Source organism: Pseudophryne corroboree, chromosome 7 (assembly GCF_028390025.1).
Source record: "Pseudophryne corroboree isolate aPseCor3 chromosome 7, aPseCor3.hap2, whole genome shotgun sequence".
NCBI lineage: Eukaryota > Metazoa > Chordata > Amphibia > Anura > Myobatrachidae > Pseudophryne > Pseudophryne corroboree.
Genome location: NC_086450.1, coordinates 6,428,648 through 6,451,080, shown reverse-complemented (window position 1 = coordinate 6,451,080; position 22,433 = coordinate 6,428,648). Strand labels below are relative to the sequence as shown.

At 42.4% G+C, this 22,433-nt stretch overlaps 1 protein-coding gene across 3 annotated transcripts in view; it reads right to left on the bottom strand.

The window, feature by feature from the left end:
* Positions 1-22,433, bottom strand: part of PARD3B (par-3 family cell polarity regulator beta) — a 1,283,796-nt gene that overhangs the window by 1,156,372 nt on the left and 104,991 nt on the right. For all 3 annotated transcript variants that reach the window (XM_063932652.1, XM_063932653.1, XM_063932654.1), the window contains one exon: positions 7,227-7,328. In XM_063932652.1, the coding sequence (XP_063788722.1) occupies positions 7,227-7,328 (102 nt within the window). The remainder of the gene's footprint in view (positions 1-7,226; positions 7,329-22,433) is intronic.

Below are 22,433 nucleotides of genomic sequence, written 5' to 3'. Positions count from 1 at the left end.
GGGACGCTGTCTGACGTAATGTGTAAAAAGGGGGACGCTGTCTGCCGTAATGTGTAAAAAGGGGGACGCTGTCCGCCGTAAGGTGTAAAAGGGGCTCTACCTGGTGTAGTGGCGCTACTGTGCGGCGTAATTTGAATAATGGAGACTACTGTGCACCGTAGTATGAATTGGTATTATTTTGTGTCCACGCCCCTTACCCATGAAGCCACGCCCCTATATATTTTGCCCCTATCTTGCATAAAGGGGGGCCGCCAATGCTGTTTCTTGCACACAGCGCTAAAATGCCTAGTTACGGCACTGCATATACAAGACAACATAGGTCTTTATACACCTGTGATACTTATATCATTCGAAAAAAATGACAAAAGAATTAGAAAGTAACAGCCTCACTGCGTAGTAAGGGCCTGACTTGGGTACAGACTACAGGGTCAGTAACCCACGGGCCGACTGGATCTCTGGCAGAGGGATGAAGAAAGCAGGCCTCCCGATTTCAGCCACTCACCCGGTACTGCTAAGTGCCCCCACTTATCACTGTCACACCAACGGGTACAGTACGGCGCATAATTATAATAAAACATCTCTTTAGTATGCAGCAACACAATCTGTTCATTGCACCTATGGTAAGACATTCCACGCGGAGTCCGCACTACATAGAACGCACAGGCAGAGAATAGAGGTGGGGTGTTCATTTATTGCGCTGAGAGTGCGTGTGTGTGGGGGGGCAGGGGTAGACCTGGGAACAAAATTTGCAACATACACATTTTTTAAAAATTAAACCTTTATCTAATCTCTACTGAAAAACGCACCTGTAATTATATTTTTTGTCTGCTAATCAGCTGTAATCCCCAATGGGGGGGGGGGGGGGGGGGGCATTTATTTTGCCGACTGACCTCCTGACCGCCGCGATCTGGCATATCATAATGAATCCCCAATGGTAGTCTCATGCTGATCATCTAGGGGTTAAGGGTTTAAATACAGAAATTCTACATTTACTTCCAGCCAGCACTTAGAAAATGTTTCCAAACACCATCTATATAGGATACAGAGACCTAAACAAATCCTGCCTGCCGGCGTCCATGTACTAAACCGTTCCCGTACATCTCACCCGGGTCACTTCCCCTGCTCTTACACATACAGTGTATTCCCCCCACCTCCATCTGTCACAGACCTGGCAGGAGTTTACATAACAATTGGGAACGCGGTTATGAGAAATGCTTTGGCATTGCAACACAGGCGGCTACGTAACGCAATTACCAACCGCGTATGAAACCCAATATTTATTTATGCCTAGGCCAAACAATGCAGACACGTTACCCTGGGACGGGGGGATCCGGGCTGCGGGGGGGATAATGGACGTGTGAGTGTAAAGATTTCTTGTAATAAAATAAACTAAAAGCAGTCAGGCTGATATAATGTATACTGGGTAACAGAATATCTTGTCTTATTATTTAAGGTTTCTTAGTGACTATTAATAATTACTATTATACATTTACTCTCCGTCAGATGTAAAGCTGCTGATTTCTGTAGTTCTCTGACCAGGAGCACCAGCATGACATCAGCCTGGCAGGAAGAGGCCTATGTACAAAGCAGTGATTGTATCAGCCTACCTGGCACACAGTGTAACAGGGAACTCTGCACTGACAACTGATATCTCAGCGTTCCACTAGGTGGCAGCAAACACAGACACGACATACATTTCTCATCCATCACCTGTGAGCGTTATATATTACACTACACGATCATCAATAACACACGCACAATTCTCAGGATCACAGCACCTCATATGTATTAATCTCTCGCTGCCCGGAGTCTGTGCCAGAATTACCCTTCAAGCAGGATTCTAGTTATTATTCTTATAGATAGATAGATAGATAGATAGATAGATAGATAGATAGATAGATAGATAGATAGATATGAGATAGATCTATAGATAGTTATGAGATAGATAGTTATGAGATAGATAGTTATGAGATAGATAGATAGTTATGAGATAGATAGATAGATAGATAGATAGATAGATAGATAGATAGATAGATAGATAGATATGAGATAGATCTATAGATAGTTATGAGATAGATAGATAGATAGATAGATAGATAGATAGATAGATATGAGATAGATATGAGATAGTTATGAGATAGATAGATAGATATGAGATAGATAGTTATGAGATGGATTGATAGATATGAGATAGATAGTTATGAGATAGATAGATAGATAGATAGATATGAGATAGATACTGATAGATAGATATGAGATAGATAGTTATGAGATAGATAGATAGATAGATAGATAGATAGATATGAGATGGATAGATATGAGATAGATAGTTATGAGATGGATTGATAGATATGAGATAGATAGTTATGAGATAGATAGATAGATAGATAGATAGATAGATAGATATGAGATAGATACTGATAGATAGATATGAGATAGATAGTTATGAGATAGATAGATAGATAGATAGATAGATATGAGATAGATACTGATAGATATGAGATAGATATAGTTATGAGATAGATAGATAGATAGATAGATAGATAGATAGATAGATAGATAGATAGATATGAGATGGATAGATATGAGATAGATAGATCGTTATGAGATAGATAGATAGATAGATAGATAGATAGATAGATAGATAGATAGATAGATAGATAGATAGATAGATAGAAAGATATGAGATAGATATGAGATAGATCTATAGATAGTTATGAGATAGATAGATAGATAGATAGATAGATAGATAGATAGATAGATAGATAGATAGATAGATAGTTATGAGATATAGATAGATAGATAGATATGAGATAGATATGAGATAGATCTATAGATAGTTATGAGATAGATATGAGATAGATATGAGATAGATATGAGATAGATAGATAGATAGATAGATAGATAGATAGATAGATAGATAGATATGAGATAGATAGTTATGAGATAGATAGTTATGAGATAGATAGATAGATAGATAGATAGATAGATAGATATGAGATAGATACTGATAGATATGAGATAGATATAGTTATGAGATAGATAGATAGATAGATAGATAGATAGATAGATAGATAGATAGATAGATAGATAGATAGATAGATAGATATGAGATGGATAGATATGAGATAGATAGATCGTTATGAGATAGATAGATAGATAGATAGATAGATAGATAGATAGATAGATATGAGATAGATATGAGATAGATCTATAGATAGTTATGAGATAGATATGAGATAGATCTATAGATAGTTATGAGATAGATATGAGATAGATAGATAGATATGAGATAGATCTATAGATAGTTATGAGATAGATATGAGATAGATAGATAGATAGATAGATAGATAGATAGATAGATAGATAGATATGAGATAGATAGATAGATCGATAGATAGTTATGAGATAGATATGAGATAGATATGAGATATATATGAGATAGATAGATAGATAGATAGATAGATAGATAGATAGATAGATATGAGATAGATACTGATAGATATAGTTATGAGATAGATAGATAGATAGATAGATAGATAGATAGATAGATAGATAGATAGATAGATAGATAGATATGAGATGGATAGATATGAGATAGATAGATCGTTATGAGATAGATAGATAGATAGATAGATAGATATGAGATGGATAGATATGAGATAGATAGATCGTTATGAGATAGATAGATAGATAGATAGATAGATAGATAGATAGATAGATAGATAGATAGATAGATAGATAGATATGAGATAGATATGAGATAGATCTATAGATAGTTATGAGATAGATATGAGATAGATACATAGATATGAGATAGATCTATAGATAGTTATGAGATAGATATGAGATAGATAGATAGATAGATAGATAGATAGATAGATAGTTATGAGATAGATCTATAGATAGTTATGAGATAGATATGAGATAGATAGATATGAGATAGATAGATAGATAGATCGATAGATAGTTATGAGATAGATATGAGATAGATATGAGATATATATGAGATAGATAGATAGATAGATAGATAGATAGATAGATAGATAGATAGATAGATAGATAGATTGATAGATATGAGATAGATAGTTATGAGATAGATAGATAGATAGATATGAGATAGATACTGATAGATATGAGATAGATATAGTTATGAGATAGATAGATAGATAGATAGATAGATAGATATGAGATGGATAGATATGAGATAGATAGATCGTTATGAGATAGATAGATAGATAGATAGATAGATAGATAGATAGATAGATAGATATGAGATAGATATGAGATAGATCTATAGATAGTTATGAGATAGATATGAGATAGATCTATAGATAGTTATGAGATAGATATGAGATAGATAGATAGATATGAGATAGATCTATAGATAGTTATGAGATAGATATGAGATAGATAGATAGATAGATAGATAGTTATGAGATAGATATGAGATAGATCTATAGATAGTTATGAGATAGATATGAGATAGATAGATATGAGATAGATAGATAGATCGATAGATAGTTATGAGATAGATATGAGATAGATATGAGATATATATGAGATAGATAGATAGATAGATAGATAGATAGATAGATAGATAGATAGATAGATAGATAGATATGAGATAGATACTGATAGATATAGTTATGAGATAGATAGATAGATAGATAGATAGATAGATAGATAGATAGATAGATAGATATGAGATGGATAGATATGAGATAGATAGATCGTTATGAGATAGATAGATAGATAGATAGATAGATAGATATGAGATAGATATGAGATAGATCTATAGATAGTTATGAGATAGATATGAGATAGATACATAGATATGAGATAGATCTATAGATAGTTATGAGATAGATATGAGATAGATAGATAGATAGATAGATAGATAGTTATGAGATAGATCTATAGATAGTTATGAGATAGATATGAGATAGATAGATATGAGATAGATAGATAGATAGATAGATAGTTATGAGATAGATATGAGATAGATATGAGATATATATGAGATAGATAGATAGATAGATAGATAGATAGATAGATAGATAGATGGATTGATAGATATGAGATAGATAGTTATGAGATAGATAGATAGATAGATATGAGATAGATACTGATAGATATGAGATAGATATAGTTATGAGATAGATAGATAGATAGATAGATAGATAGATAGATAGATAGATAGATAGATAGATAGATAGATAGATATGAGATAGATAGATCGTTATGAGATAGATAGATAGATAGATAGATAGATATGAGATAGATCTATAGATAGTTATGAGATAGATATGAGATAGATCTATAGATAGTTATGAGATAGATATGAGATAGATAGATAGATATGAGATAGATCTATAGATAGTTATGAGATAGATAGATAGATAGATAGATATGAGATAGATATGAGATAGATCTATAGATAGTTATGAGATAGATATGAGATAGATAGATATGAGATAGATAGATAGATAGATCGATAGATAGTTATGAGATAGATATGAGATAGATCGATAGATATGAGATAGATAGATAGTTACGAGATAGAAAGATAGATAGATATGAGAAAGTTATGAGATAGATAGATAGATAGATAGATATGAGATAGATCGATAGATAGTTACGAGATAGATAGAAAGATAGATAGATAGATATGAGATAGTTATGAGATAGATAGATAGATAGATAGATAGATAGTTATGAGATAGAAAGATAGATAGATAGATAGATATGAGATAGTTATGAGATAGATAGATAGATATGAGATAGATAGTTATGAGATGGATTGATAGATATGAGATAGATAGTTATGAGATAGATAGATAGATAGATAGATAGATAGATAGATAGATATGAGATAGATAGTTATGAGATAGATAGATAGATAGATAGATAGATAGATAGATAGATAGATAGATAGATACATGCATTTAAAAAAATAAAAACAACATGGCCACAATAAATGGAAAAACATTTCAAAAACACTGTGATTTGTAGATCACAATTTCTTGTAATTAATTCAACCCACATCTCCGATCTCACAACTTGATTTGCTCTGCAACGTAACATGTACAAGGATACCAAATAGATGTATTTTATTGGACGCACGCTGTATACTTTGGGCCATGGAAACATATACATGCAATGTTTCCCAGCACGGATCACCGTGTGTACACGCGTTCTGTGACGCTGGAAGTGTAGAGATTTATCAACCTGTATGACACACACATGAATTTCTAGCTGTCAGGGAGAGTGCCATTATAAAGCATGAAGCCTTTCCAGCCAGATGGTTCCCCCCTGTGCCTAGCGATGTGGTATATACCTGCTGTATACGGGAGATGGGCTCACAGATGCTTCCTATTGGTGGGAGGTATTCCCCTGCTGACCGCGTCAGAGACAGGCGCATGTGGCAATAAGACGTAGTCTCTGGAGAAGGGGAGGATGTTGAGCAGAAAGGGCCTCAGTCAGATGTACGCAGCAGCGACAGCGCTGTATATACAGTAAATGCAGCAGGAGGTGTCTATTACAAGTATACGGCTCCAGCTGCAGTAGCAAACCGAGCTGCGTCCTAAGACTCATCATTGCGACATCATTGGCCGGCTTGCGGCACCCATGGGGTCACACAAGCTAGCTGTTGCAGAGCCTTGCAAGAGTCCAGGATATCTCCATCCCAAAAAAGAAAAAAAAGATTGTAGCCTCTTCCCTCCCCCTAAACGGCAGTGACACGCCTCTTCAAAAATGGAGGCCGCTGCGCCCCCTCCCTGCTCCCAAACGACATCAGAACATCAATCACTGACAGTCTGATGTCAGACTGAGGGAGCATTGTCTCCTTATACAGAACTTATTTGTCACGGATATTACACGGCCTATGTATTTCACCTGCCCGGGGTAATATATGGCCCCCAATGATCCAATATAGCCCATAATGTACAGTACATTATATACGCTCCATCTGGTGCTCAGCCAGAGCAATAGCTGTACCCAATACCTAGCACCTGCTAACAGATGGGAGGGCTCGCCACGTGGCACGACACTCACCTGGTGACTGCATGGCACGGTTGCAATCCGTGCGCTGATACAGCGTTTGCAGGTACGCTAACATAAGGAGGATCACGGTTCTTTTTTAGCTTTTTGAATACCATTGTTAAACTTGCGCTGTCATATATAAGACAAGAGAATTTAGCTGCCGCCAACTAAATGTTTCTTACCTTGTCTTTGTCTTCAACGACATCGGCTACAACGTCATCAGGGTCTAATATGCCCCCATCTCTGTATTCCAGGTTATGAATCTTCACCCAATATCCTGGTTCCTAAAAAGAATGAAAAAGAAAATTAAATCTCTCAGAAGGTCTCATTCTGGCTTATAGAAGAAACCACCACGGACTTCACATTAGACATGTATCAAACATGTTACAGTAACAATATGGCTGTGGTACCCGGCAGGAGAACGCTATGGAAGAGACCAGAGCAGGGGGGCCGGCGCGGCTGATTGCACGCATGACGCTGGCGCACGCAGAAGTGTTGAGACCCGGACAAGCCAATCACAGGCCACTAGCATGGTAAACCTCGCCTGAACACATCATAATTTACATTTTCTGTAATATTATTTTCCATTGTATTACAGACAAAATAAAGTTGCTTTTAATTTATAATAAAAAGTGTAGAGGACGCACTTATCGGTCTATATTACAGCTCGCCACGCCTATGTATGCGCTTTCCTGCATTATATATTCGCCAAGATTTATTTTGTTGTAAAAGTTGCAGAAAGTCTCATCTCAAAAATAAATTTAAAAAAAATTCACGTTAACCCAGTGTATTTATACTGTATGTACTACATTTCCATAACGGGCAGGGGTTTTAGGGCGATGGAATCCAACACCAATCAGGAGACTGGCGCTGGAACACCTACAGCCGACATCACGAAGGTAAGTATCGCAGTACGGGTTAGGGCCTGGGGGGATTTAAAGTTAGGCACTAAGAGGGCTGGTCAGCCATAGCAGCCCCCCTGGTTTAGCCGTAGCCACCACCCCCGGAGATTTAGCCAGAGGTGTGAGGAGAATAAAAGTACTTACTCCATCCGATGCCGGGACGTTGCTGTTGGTCATGTGACCACCGGCATCCTGAGAGCCGGTAGTACATACCGTACCCGGTTTTAGGGACCCCGCTACCAATATACTGAGACTACTAAAGTGGCAAAAATGACAATTAAAAAGTTTAAAATTATTTTAATCCAGTGCCGTGAGCCACCGCCTGGGGAACCTGCCCGGGCATCTTTCTAAGCAGGGTTGGCAGATTTTAGGAAGGGAGTACTGCCAATATCAGGGTCACAAAACTTCGGTGGCGATTCAATTGTTTTGTGCACCATCCGCTGGGCATCTATATGAATAGGCACCCGATGGAACAACGCAACCGCTTCTCCGTTCAGGCTCCCAATAGCATTGACATAGACAAGTCTGTAAGACTAAATGTATCCCCCCCCCCCCCTTCCCCACCGCTACTAGCTTCCAAACAGAGGAACAACGGAATTGCTCCATAGGGCGCCCATTTATATAGACACCCTGCAGAAGGCACCCAGAACAACTGAATCGCCCACTTTGTCTTCAGCTCACAAGGAAATCCGCAGACAGCTTCTGTCATGTTACCAGATACGTAACTATCAGAATGAAAATATCATTAATGATTAAACGGGATTTAACCGCAGTTCGCAGTTTTGTAGTGAGGGGTAGATGTGTTATGGTAAGGTTATAATGTATACAGTGATGTATCAATATGGGTGCAGGGTCTGCGGTGCACACAGGCCATTCGGTCCAGGGGCGGCCCATTCATGGACCTTTAGTACTTACTTCCCTGAAGCTCCGCATTGGCAGCGCTGCTCTGTACTAAACACCAGGAAGACGGCACGGTGCTATAATCCCAGTGATCAGCGCACGTGCAGCTGGAAAATCAGCAAACGGACCTGCGCATGGCCAGACAGCGTAGGGCGCAGCTGGCGAGGAGGGGGTACAAAGGGAGGCGGCACACGGGACCCCTTCTCTCTTAACACGCTCCTGAATGATTGAATTAATCAAGCTTCAATGTATGTTATGATTCACGGTAAATAAATGAGAGATAGCTTCAACAAGTCATCCTGCTTATACAAAGCTGGCGAAACCCTGCGCGGCGGAGACCCGGCGGACTTGCATACAAAAATGCAGTAAAAACCTCGAAAACAGGGTTTTTACCTCATTTTCACTTTAGTACATCCCGCCGTGTGTGCATTAGGAGGGAATACCGCTCAGTTAAGATCAGAAACAAAGTTCCGCATTCCTTTGGCAATTATAAACCGGTTTATCTGCTGTGACCGTATAAGATAAGCCAAATAGTAGATCAATTAGTTACTACAAAGAGGTCACCTATTAATAAAACACAGTGTAGCCCACCTCAGGCTGCCGGAGAATATCTACAGATCAGGAGAATGCTGAATGAAAGGAAATTCCACATTTTATGATACTCTGCTGCTCGGGGCATCACAAGCCAACGTGTTTTATGATACCCTGGAATTTAACTGGCAAACCTATTATAGTGAAAACATGATGAGAATATATTTAAGTCAGGGGTATAAATATATCATGCTATGGGGCGACCATGCGTGCCCGAATAAAGGGGAGAAGTGAAGCCGCACAACGGAACTGGCACTGGAAAACAATTGCGGCTGCTACATTGTAGCACTTTGTAGACAGATTCAGAGACTCGGTCACACACAGATATATACTAGTGTCATATATCACATTAATCAGCAGAGTCTCCTGGTACATACTAGGTGTATCGCAATGGACTAAGTCGGGATCCTGACAGCCTGAATACCGGTGGCGAGCGCATCATTTTCCCTCGCGGGATCGCTGCGTTCGCCACACTTCGGGCAACGTTATATTCCCCCTTGGTGGTGGCGTATATCAACGGGCGTCGGGATTCCACCATTGGTATCCTGACGTCCGGGATCCCGTCAGCCGGCAAAATGACTGCCTCCCAATCACACGCATGCTGTATGTATAAAGGTATTTATATAAAGTATATCATTGTAACTGGACTAGTATTAATAATTTATCTTTAGTCATCAGCCTGACATAACGTATTTAAAGATATAAAGTAAATTATATATAGAGAAATATAAATATTTTAACATGCTGTATAGTAAATATTATAAATAGATGTACAGCATATGTGATAAGATGGAGATTTTTCACTGTGGTCCACAAAAGTTTTATTGTGGCTCCAACACGTATAGTAGCATCCGCCTGTGTCGCAATTAAATGCTATCTATTAATAACCATTTTGTTAGGCGCACCTGCTTGTTAATGCAAAAATCTGATCAGCCAGTCTTATAGCAGCCGCTGAATGCAAACACAAGTATGGAGACATGGTCAAAAGGTTCAGCTATTGTTCACACAAAACACCACTATGGGGAAAAGATGCGACTAAAAAACCATCAGCAAACCACGCCGGGGTCCACACCTGCCCAGTGGTCACAGCGTCACCTGCAATAGACATTTGGGAAACACTACTTTGCTTGATGACTCCCTGATGGAGCACTGCAACATGCAGATGGAAGGAACACCATGAAACCGCTTTACCAGATCCTCTGCGGCTGCACACTCACGGCTGCTTTCATGAGACTAGGTGTTTGTGGGATGATCCACCCATCATCTTGTGGGATATATCTTACATCCTATATCTCATTAATACGCCCACGTTCTCCAGGGGGCCACTTTCAGGATCACGATCGCTGTTTTTTTTCTCATTTAAGTTGTATTATCTTATACATTACTTACAATTCCTGCAATGTGCATCTTCACCACACCACCATGTCTACTGTAAACTTATTCCAACACTGATGTTTGCGCCTCATATATATTGTGTATTACTACCTGCAGCACGCTCCTGTTTCATTATTCCAATAAAGAAAATAATAATGTGATTAAAACTAAACAAAAACCCCACAACATGAATCCGCGCTGCCTGGTGACAACGTTACAGCACAATGCACACATCCCAGGTCTTACTGTAAACTCACACGTGGGAATAGCACAGTAAAAGCACTTTAGAGAGAGAGAGAGAACGTGAAGAGAGATAAAGTACCAGCCAATCAGCTCGTAACTGTCATTTTCCAAACACAGCCTGTAGCATGGGAGCTGATTGGCTGGTACTTTACCTCTCTAAACGTCATCTCTCTCCAAGGCTCAGTACAGCTCCCCTTATGTTTTATCAGTATAAAGGGCCCCATACACTAGACCAGTGGTTCTCAAACTCGGTCCTCAGGACCCCACACAGTGCATGTTTTGCAGGTAACCCAGCAGGTGCACAGGTGTATTAATTACTCACTGACACATTTTAAAAGGTCCACAGGTGGAGCTAATTATTTCACTTTCAATTCTGTGAGGAGACCTGCGAAACATGCCCTGTGTGGGGTCCTGAGGACAGAGTTTGAGAACCTGTGCACTAGACCAATAATGCCCGATTTCAGCCCAATTCGGGCATTCGGCCCGATATATTGGGTGAAATCGGGCATTTTCGGTGTTCTTTTCCCCTAATCCGATGCGTGTTCCCGTGTGCATTGGATCGGATCTCCCTAGATCCGACATATCACGAGTGCTGCACTTGTTATATGTCGGATCCCGCAGTAAATAGATAGGAAAGTAAGATACATCGTATGCAAAAAAAAAACAAAAAAACTGCGTACGGTATATCTAATACTATCCTGCCAACGGGGAGGCTGCCGGGAGGTTGGAGGAAATCTTATATGACACGACGGACCGTCATGTCGTATAAGTGTATGGGGCCCTTTAGTTTGAGAAGGTCGTTTAACAACAAATAAATAAACAAAGGGCACTTTGTAAATAATAAATATAAATAATATTCATTGTCAATATGAAACGTCCATCTAGAAACATATATACATAAAACAAGTTTAGAAATTGCTATCCCGTTATTGAAGACTTTCCCACGGGTACATGGCGATGCGGAGGGATCCTCCCTGTACCTACGGAGCGCAGGCCGCTGCCGGGTATTATCAGCCAAATAATCAGGATTCCTAGAGAGTAATACGCTATGTGGCTGACAGAGTCTGTGGTGCAGCAGAAACCAGGATCCTGCTAGCGTATGGCTTAAGGAGGCTGAACATTAATATTCTGTCATCTGTGGGATTGTTCCCTTTCATAGTCACTGACAATGTAACAAGAGGGGCAGTAACGTGTCAATCCTGTGGTTATATCTTATGCAGCCAATCCATATCTAATCAATGTAACCCCTCCACCGCTTCAGGAACGGAGCTGCTTCTAGTTACACTGTGTCCTCTGTATAGTTACAGGTGATCGAGTGGCTGCTTTCTCCATCATTATTTTCATTATTAAATGAACTTTGTTGGTTGTTTTATGAGAGTCTTTCTGCATACTAAGTATCTTCTCGTTCTAAACATCTAATGTATAACCGGGCTGTATTATTTTATTGATATACTGTCTCAGCGAATCTGAGGGTCTATAGATCATTCTGGGAAAGTGGCGGCTCAGCTCTCGCAGCCCTGGCTGCTCTGTATGATTAAAATACCACAAAATGGGTGTATTATCCCTCTGATGAAATTGTGTATGACAATGAAACGCGCAGGGAACCAGTGACATAAAGAGCATGGTACAATAATACCTCTTTTTACACTCGCATGAAAATCCCGGGATATTGCACGTGAACGCGCATCATCCCAGGATTTTTCTCAGTGTGAAAGGGTACAGGGAAAATTTCCCGGGACGAGCATCCCGGGATTTCAACCCAGGTCTCGACCAGGGTTGAATCCGGGACCGTCCCGGGAAGCTGTGTAGTGTGAAAGGGCCCGTCCCGGGATTCACTACCCGGGACTGTTAAAAGGCCTCGGATTGGAGCTGTCTTGGGCTCAGAAAAGATGATGTCATCTTTCAGAGCCCATTCGCCTTGCCGGAGACCTCATCTTTATAATGGCATTTCGGGTGGATGACGGCTCTTCACACATTAGTGTGACGCTCGTCCTCCTTCCCCAAGTTTGCTTAACAGACTGAGCTGCCCGGGAATGAAGCACTGATGCTTAAAACCATCGATGGTAGATGATCACATATATATTTTTATTTTTAATATATGTATTTGGTTGTTTTTTTTTACCATCGATGGTTAGGGATTACATGGCCATCGATGAGGGTGCTTCGATGTGTCCATCTCCCCTTTTCACGCCCCACTGCCTTTGGCTCCGCCTCCAGCACCTGACTTACATAGGGATATCCCGGGATCAGTGTAAATGGGGCTGTCCCGGGTCTTAGTGCAGTGTGAAAGGGGTCAGTCCCGGGAATGACCCGGCTGTGTGAGTGTAAAAGGGGTATAAGTAAGGTAACAAGACATCTCACGTGCGTCATGCTTTCTATTTCATCCTAATTCCCCGCCAGGCCAGAGCAGGTAGACCGCCGCTTCCCCTCACGGCCATTACACTGCGCCTCATATCAGTCATACTGTGCCAGCGTCAGGTGTAAGATGGTGGGGCTGGCGGACACACGGTCACAAATTGAGGTGCGCAGTGTGATCAGATTTCTGTGTCTAAAGGGCACATCCGCAGCTGACACTCATCACCAACTTGTCGCGGTGTACAGTGATAACGTTATGTCATGGAAACAGGTTTGCACGATGACGCCAGGCCACACCTACGTAACCGCACGCGCAAGTTGTTACAGCGCTACCATTGGGAGGTACTAGACCATCCTCCCTACAGCCCTGACCTGCCTCCGAGTTCTATCTCTGTGCTAGAGAGAAGGCAGGCGGGTCCCAGCGGTTCCAGAAGGGTTGCGTAGCCAGTAGTGTTGCGAGTACAGCTTTCTAGTGCACATTTAACTTGATGTATTTGTCATGCAAGAGGCAGTCGTTGCCTCATTGCCGACTCGGCACAAGACTGGAGGTAACTAAATGACCTCTTATGAGTCAACTCCATTAATGCGTGTGCAGACAGAGATCTCTTGCGTTGCCATTTCAACATATTCCTAATCAGCAATAGCGAGTAATCCAGGATCCATATATTATTAACTACGCGTTTCATCCTGCCTGCACTTCCTCAGACGGAAAGTGAATTTTCTATTATTTTCAGGATGCATTAACCATGAATGGTCCTCACAGAGCAGGCGCCGGTAGGTGTACCTCCGTGCACATGCACAAAACGCAAAAATGTAAGTGGACAGATTTTGCCTTTATTGCTACAAAGACTGGCTATAGGGCACCCGGCCCATGGGGAAAAGACACGCATACGCAGTAGTTGAAAAAAAAAAACTTTGCCATTCTGTGCCACAACCAATTTGTCTTGCCATAAGGGCAAATTGACTCTTCTCTTATACTTTACGGTTTTCCAAGATAACAGGTAAAAGGACGTCTGTAAGACGTCACCGACCGCACTTGTAACTAATCTTCAGCAATGAAAGTCATTTGATTAGTGTTTGATGATTTGGAATCAGATTTTCATTTTGACACTGACAGAAAACCCAAGGGGACCCAAGTGAGGAACGTTTAAGCATCAAAAGCCTAGAGTCCTGACCAGATCGGGTTCCAGCGGCCTAGGTTTTCCAACTGGCAAGAGTCGCTCTGGGAAGAGGGAGCTGCACCGACAAAGGAAACATGCTCAAGGCCAGATTGCTTTTGCCACATCAAAAGCGGCTGGAAAGACATGGCTGAAAAAACAGACATGCAACCCCAAGTAGAAACATGGAATCTAGACAGCAAAGTAAGCGAACGTTGGCCAGAAATTCCAGGCTAGAGATCTGCTGCACAAATTAAATTCAATTTTGGATGAAAATTCTAAGGGGAAAAAAAAAAAAAAAAGATGAAGACGTAACCCTCTATTTCGTGTTCAAAAGTCTATGGGCGATATTCAATTGTTATATTGTGCTTGGGCGATATTTAATTGATCTTTTTTATCGCCCTGATCACGCCTTCAGAGGTCGTGCTGGGCACGATCGTGAAAAGTGCTGTTTGGGCGCCCACACAAATCACTTTTTGCGCATTTTAGCTTGCCACCTCAGGGGGGTACCAGCTGAAATGCAGACGCCGGTAGCCAAACGGAGCTACAATTGAATAATGACATTATTATTGTATACAATGCTCGCCCTGTGGCTCTGTATTACAGGCCTAGTCAGTAACCTTATCCACCCTCTATTTTGTTCTTTTCCCTCATCACAATTTGTCTAACAGGCCAGTGCTTTCTGCTGAGAGGGGACGTCACTATGGCTGGGAAAACATCTATTTTTGTGACACTTTCAAGAGAATACAGATTATCGCTCCATGTAGAAGCTGAATAAGACACATACGGACGGATCTCCCACGGTGGCATCCTCATCTGCTTCAGCTATCTGTGGAGACTGCCATAAAATACAGCCATTCTTCACACAGATTACGGTCTCAGGAGAAGTGTCATTTACTTATCTACCTTTACTGGAAACAGAATACACTAGCATCAGCCAAAGCCTCAGACTCTCAGAAAAACATACCAGTATCGGAATGGTGGGATTTCTGCATGTTTATGCCAAGTAGTCAATTCCCCAAAAATATTATTATTATTATTTTTTGCACGTGTGATTGCCAGTAAACATGATCTAGAAATCATAAGCAGCTGAGTGATGAGGCCTTTTTCAGGAATGGTCCAAAAATGCAAATTTTTGATTGCAGCAAAAGTAAAAATAAATCAAAGACATAAATCTTCGCCTCTCCAAATCTGACTAGACACAACGCTTTCCTCTCTATGGGGCCCATTCAATTGGTCTCCCCAGCCGCCACTAGATGGTGCTAGGGATGGCCATCGACCATCGCCGATTCAAAATCATCGATGGTTTATGGCCGATGTAGAATACTTTTGCCATCAATGGGGGAGAACCAGATGGTTTCCCTCCATCGATGGCAAGTTATAACCAAATTTTTTTTTTTTATTTAATGTGGTGCCAGGGACACGGAGCATAGGCCCGCCCCCGACACCCGCTAAGCCCCACCCCTGTTTTTCATTGGTCCGCAGACCAGCCAGTACCATTCAGTGGTGGCCATCGAGTGGTGCAAACCATCGATAGTTCACCATTGATGGTTTGTGTACCATCAACGGTTATCGGCGATGGTATCATCGATGGCAACCATCGATGGACACCCCACCTATGGCCCTTCCATAGATGGTACCCAATGGAGCAATTCAATGCAGGGAGATGCATTTCATCTCGCAGCCTCCAGTGGCGCGAGCTGAAATGTTATTAAAGTAAACGGGAGTTTCAGCACGCTAACCTGTACTTTAGGCGGGTTTAGCTGCTTTACGCAGCTAAATTCTGTACAAATGGGTATGCATACGGGGCATGCACGCCCAAAGGGTGCAACAAATGAACTGTCCCAGTTGGTGCCCCATATGATTGGAACCGGGGATGCTGACAGAGCCACTCTGTACTTCCCAGGTATTTTAAGATTTACATGGTATATCTGTTCGGGTTTTCTTTTCCCGGGCTGGTATACTTTATAATTAACCTTGAAACATGTAAGAGAGAGGATTCCGCACCAGTCACTTATATTAGTAAAGAACAATAAATATTAAAATTAGACAATCAGGGGGGGTATCCCCAGGTAGAGTCTCAATTGGTGGTGCACCCCAAGTCTTAATTAACCTTACCAACTTTTTCCACTATTTCAAAGGGTCTTTGGGGTCATTCTGACCCAACCGCTCACTGCAGTTTCCCACAGCGCAGCGATCGGGTCGGAACTGCGCATGCGCCGGTGCCGCAGTGCGCTGGCGCATGCCAGTCATCGTTGCCTAGCGATCGCCTCTGAGGCAGAGGCGGTTACTGGGTGGGAGGGGGTTGGACGGCGGCGTTAAGCCGCCTAGGGGGCGCAGACGGACCGCTGGGGGGGCAGTTCGCGGCGGCGGCGTGACGTCACACGCAGCCGCTGCGGGCCGGGGAGAGACGAGTAGCTCCCGGCCAGCACGCTAAAGCTGCGCTGGTCAGGAGCTACTCTTGAAGTGCAAAGTCATCGCCGCTGTGCGATGCCTTTGCACTTCTGCGGGGGGGGGGGGGGGGAGCCGGCACTGACATGATCGTAGCTGTGCTAAATTCAGCACAGCTACGATCAACTCGGAATGACCCCCTTTGCCGTTTTACTAAAAACTTACTTTCTACTGTGGAAAAGATACGCAAAGGTGTGTACTTGAGCATTAGGAGTTTTGTTGTGTCTGTTCTAAGGGGTCGATTCAATTGTTATGGGGGTCTAAAAATCCCATCTAAACTGGACTTTTTAGACGCCCAAGCAACTGTCACAATTCAATTGTGTTTGGGCATCCATACACATCGCGCATGTCGCGCCCACAGACAGGGTTTAGCTGTCTAAAAAAGGCTAAACCCGTCTAAACTTCCTGCGTTGGGTGTCCAAACTCCCATTTGGACGCCCGAAGTGCCCAGTTTACACACATTTTTTTCTCGCACCACAGGATACAGAGAGATCAAAAAGTGTCTCTGCGGCCGCAGGGTGCCCAAACTGCAGAACAATTGAATTGCTGCCGCTGGACGCCCTTTCATGTTGGCTGCAGAAAAAATATTTAAATCGGCCACTAAAAGCTTGTTCACTTAGGGGCCAATTCATCAGTGAAATAGTCCTAATTCCTCCATCCTTATCGATCATCTTTTTCACCTTATTCATTAGAGTTTCATTAAATCTCTCCACCAATCCATCGGCCTGAGGATGATACAGAGGCCTTTAGCTGAGTAACCTTAAATAGGCGGCACAATTCTTTCATGACAAATAGGGCACCCCGATTTTCTTGGGTATTCCTACTCTGCTAAAGACATGTACAAGCCCTCTAGCAATCTACTGCACAAAGGTATCGCTTCCCGGTATCTGGTAGCACAATCCATTATTACTAATACTGTATATATTGATGATCCCGGGCAAACTTTTATAGAGGTCCTACCAAACCCATAGCGATTCTTTCAAATGGGACCTCAATAATGGGCAATGGGACAAACAGACTTTTATAGTGTGGTCGAGAGCATGGTACTGACACTCAGGGCAGGAGGGATAATATTCCTGTACATCTTCATGTATCCCTGGCCAGAGTAACGCTGCAAGATTTTCTCAGCCGGTTTCTCTTTTCACCTAGATGTCCTGCAGTGATGTGACTATGAGCCAGGTCTAACACAGTCCTCCTATACATCTCAGGGACTATCAATTGTTACACAACATCTGTCCCCATTGTTGGAAAAGGTACAAGAAATCTTGACGTAATGCCATGTAGGGGGAGGCCAGCTTACTATCTACAGTGTAGCTCCACTGGGATTCCATCAATCACTTTCACGTTCTCTCCAGCCCTCACTAGAGTAGGGTCTTATAACGGCTCTGAGGCAAAGATTTACTCACTTCAAGGTCAGGCCTGCAATCAACCGGTTCAACATTTCCTACTTCAGTAGGAGGTACGTTGACTTGCTCCTTCATTGCTGGTCTCATTCTCAGACTTCCCAATCATGCTTGCAAAAGGGAGCCCTTCAAATTTGGGAGATACTCCCACTGCCACTATATCAGTAGCATCATCAAACGGGTCTGGGCAATTTACATTCGTAACCAACCGGCTTTCCTACAGCTTCCAGGAGAGGGAAATATCGGTCCCCAATATCACATCATACATTAAATCATGAACTAAGCCAACCGTGACTACAGTGGGCCCACAATGTATTTCTATGTTCACTACAGGGGTCACATACAGCCAAGTGTCCCCATGTACGCAGGTAACCCCAAGAGCTTATTCCTGGTACTGATAGGGGTTCACCAACTTGTTTCTCTTCTGCAGTGATTATACATAGTTATTTCTCTGGCTCAGAGCGTTGTTCTGATGTGCAGGCTACACGACTGAAGAATGACATTCTGCGAAAAAAACGCATAGGTGCAGAGGTAAGTGGACAACATTTAGCAATATAGCCCAAGCCACTACATCGAAAACATATGATCACATTTTTATCAAGTCTTTTACGTGGTGGAAACCATCCTGGCACAGCGGTCCAATCTCCAGGTTCCAAGCACACAGCCTTAAGTTCAGATCCAATCAACCTACCAGTATATTTTTGGATTGTGGGAAGAAACCGGAGTACCCGGAGAAAGTCCACGCAAGAACGGGAGAGTAAATAAACTCCACACAGTTCATCAACGTTGTATTCCCAGCAATGCACTCGTCGTATGGGGTTTAGTTCAAATAATTATCAATACACTTAAGCCTGCAGCCCCCGCCAAGGGACCCCGTTTCTCTACAAGTCCTACTCCATCACTTGGAATTATGAACATGGCAATTGCTATCACATTAGTGCTAAACTTCAGGTGTACTAACTGGTTTAAAGCTCACAGCACCTTGGCTTTTAATAGGTGAGCCAGTCACCAAGCACGCCTAAGAGAACATGCGACACAGGTTATATTAAATAAGTTACATGGGTGCATGAGAAGATGTGATTACAAAAAGATTAATTAAAAAATGTATCAAATAAAGAAAAGGCATTTATCCACTGCACTCACCATGCCTAGATGTGGGGTGCAACATGGTATGTGAGTGCCAAGTCTCTGTGATAATTCTTTGAATAATTTGTGAATTTGGTCATATACCATATAGCACCCCAAATCTAGGGATAAGCACTGTGCATGGTTTAACTGGGTGCTCCCCCAGTAATCCCGAGACCTGACCTCTCCCTCACCAAATCAGAGTACGTATGTTGCATACAGTATGTAGCCAGCATAACACGGTTGAGCCGTGACACGTAAGAGTGACACACATACAGGAACCGCATTCCCGCTCTGGCGATGTTGCCCCCAGCAAATGGGAATACGCAGGATTTACCTGATCCCACGACAGACGCCACGGCTATTGACAAATCAATAAAAAACTTTAACCTAAACAGCTGAAGACGATGTTTCATTTATATTTGATTTTTTAATTTGAAAGATATTTTTTCTGTATCCAAAGGATTTCTCTGTTCTTCAGAATAAGGTTTGCGTTGTGTACATGGGCTGGAGGCGAGAAGAGTAACCGGGGTCTGCGTGGAGAAAGCAATCTGGGAATGATTAGCTGCTAACACAGACACTTTTTCATGAAGAATACTGAACAAGTATTGCCGAGAGACTGCTGATTAATCTACTGACTTTTACCAGGAGCATGAATAATGCACTCAGCTCGGGGAATGTGCTGTAATGAGGCTGCAACCTCTTACTCACCCCCATAAGTTCTGACACGAATTATGTCACCGACAAGCAGCAGAATTTACCTTATCGTGTTCTGAAAGGAGAGAAGTTTCAGAGATGGATACATTGTATCCAGACCCTCCTCAGGGATACCATACACATAGGAGGGGGGCCTGGTCATCTCTTATCCTCCGAACAACACATTACAATGTATCCACTCAATGCAGTGCTCAGAAAGGGGTCACTTTTATATATCTCCTCGCAAATGTACAGATGGAGCCATCTTCATCTTGACCTTTAATAGGAGTAATTGAGCCAGGGCAGTCGTCTTAATCCCCTGCTGTATTGTTCTCTCTGTATTGTATTGCATCTGAGAACAATAGATGAAAGGCTTATGCTAATAAACTATGGTGCACCTAGGTGCAGCAGAGAAGCCAAATGATCTTGGCTCCATCTGTATCTGTCGGATTAAGAGTCCAGCTACAGGACGCAAAATACCCACTAAGTTACCCGACGCGTTTCAGTAACGTTGGGCCAGATATGAAATATGACATAACTTTCCCATGCGGCCTCCTGCGCTTGCAGAGGTGGCTCAGGAGGACGCCATCGCAGATTCTGTACATAGGTGCTCTATCTAGTGCTAGATATCAGTAGCAGGGGTCCAGCGAGCATGGGAGCAGAGTTAGGGTCTCTCTATCATAATGTAACACCAGTCACAGACCAGCCAGTGTGGAGCGGATATCCATAGGGGTATATAGCCTGCACAATACTTCCTGTACCCCCCCTCCCCCCCTCCCTGTGCTGGGCCACGTCGTGGCACCTAGGCGTCGGTGGGTAGCCGGGTAATAGTGTAGAGCAAAAAGGACAATTACGTTTTTAACACTACCAGGGAATCAGGAGCCCCCCGTGGACTGCCGGTTTCCCCAGCCCCCCTCGCAGGTCAATGGAACGTCCTCCCATGCAGCCACCTACCGCAGAGTGGTGCGAGGAGACGCCGGCAGAGGTGGCAGCCAGTTACTGTATTTCCATGGCACCCAAAAAGTACTGTGTATCAATGCTTACTTCCCTATAGATTGTAAGCTTTCCAGCAGGACCCTCCTACCTCTAAGTCTGTCTGGTACACCCCAAACCTGCTACAGTCCCATTAAGAACACGGTGCATCCCTACCCTAATCCTGACCCTAACACCCCTCCTTATTGCTACGTGTTACTGAATGTCATCTCATCTTGGATGCTGGGACACATCCCGAATTCAGAACAATCCTGATAAATCCAGAACACAGAGCATCCCTACCCCTAATCCTGACCCTAACATCTATAAACCCCGACCTCCAAACCTCACCCTAATATCTTAACTTATACCAGTAAATCGACCCTACACCCCCAGACTAATCCCCTCAAGTCTACCAGTTGAGCAAGCCGAAAAGCAAAGCATGGCCTCACTACTATACGGCTTATTATGTGACTCCATTAACCTATCGCAACCGTTGCAACAATGGGAGAGAGATCTGGGCCCCCCTCCGGGTGAGGATGGATTGGACGTTATAAGAGAGGGCATATCCAAGAGCACAATCTCATCCTTAATCAAAGAAATATAATATAAACTATACTATAGGTGGTAACCAACATTCTCCAAAGAAACCGTCCCCTAGTTCTGACCCGGAACGCAGCCATAGGGGCACTTGTCTCCACATGGTGGTCAGGAGCTCTGATCTCATATCCGGGATAAATACGATAACTTCTAGACTCTGGGCTTGAAGCTCCTGTTCATGGTGGCGCAGGCACTACATCTCCCAGATCTCATGGGGCGATTCCGTTCCCCTTGCATCTCCCAATTATTCTGAGCAGTGGACAAATAAATGATATCACTGTAGCCCACAGGCACAATTATCCGCCTCGCCCAGATAAACAACTATACTCAAGACCAAAGTCATGATTTCACCAGCCGTCTACATCTTCATATACATTTTATATCATCAGATCTCTATCACGGCATCTTATAATGAGGCATGGAGGCAATTATTCCTGAATACATTATCCTAGAGATAATGACTGTAACCATTAGGCTCTCCAACGCTAAACGTGAACACGTCCTTTTCAATGAAAGTGCGGAAAAACAGTTTTGAGCACAAAGCAGCACATTGTTCTGTCACACTCAGGGCGTCGTTACACTAACCCTATTATATCATTTCTCTCATTAACAAATGGGAG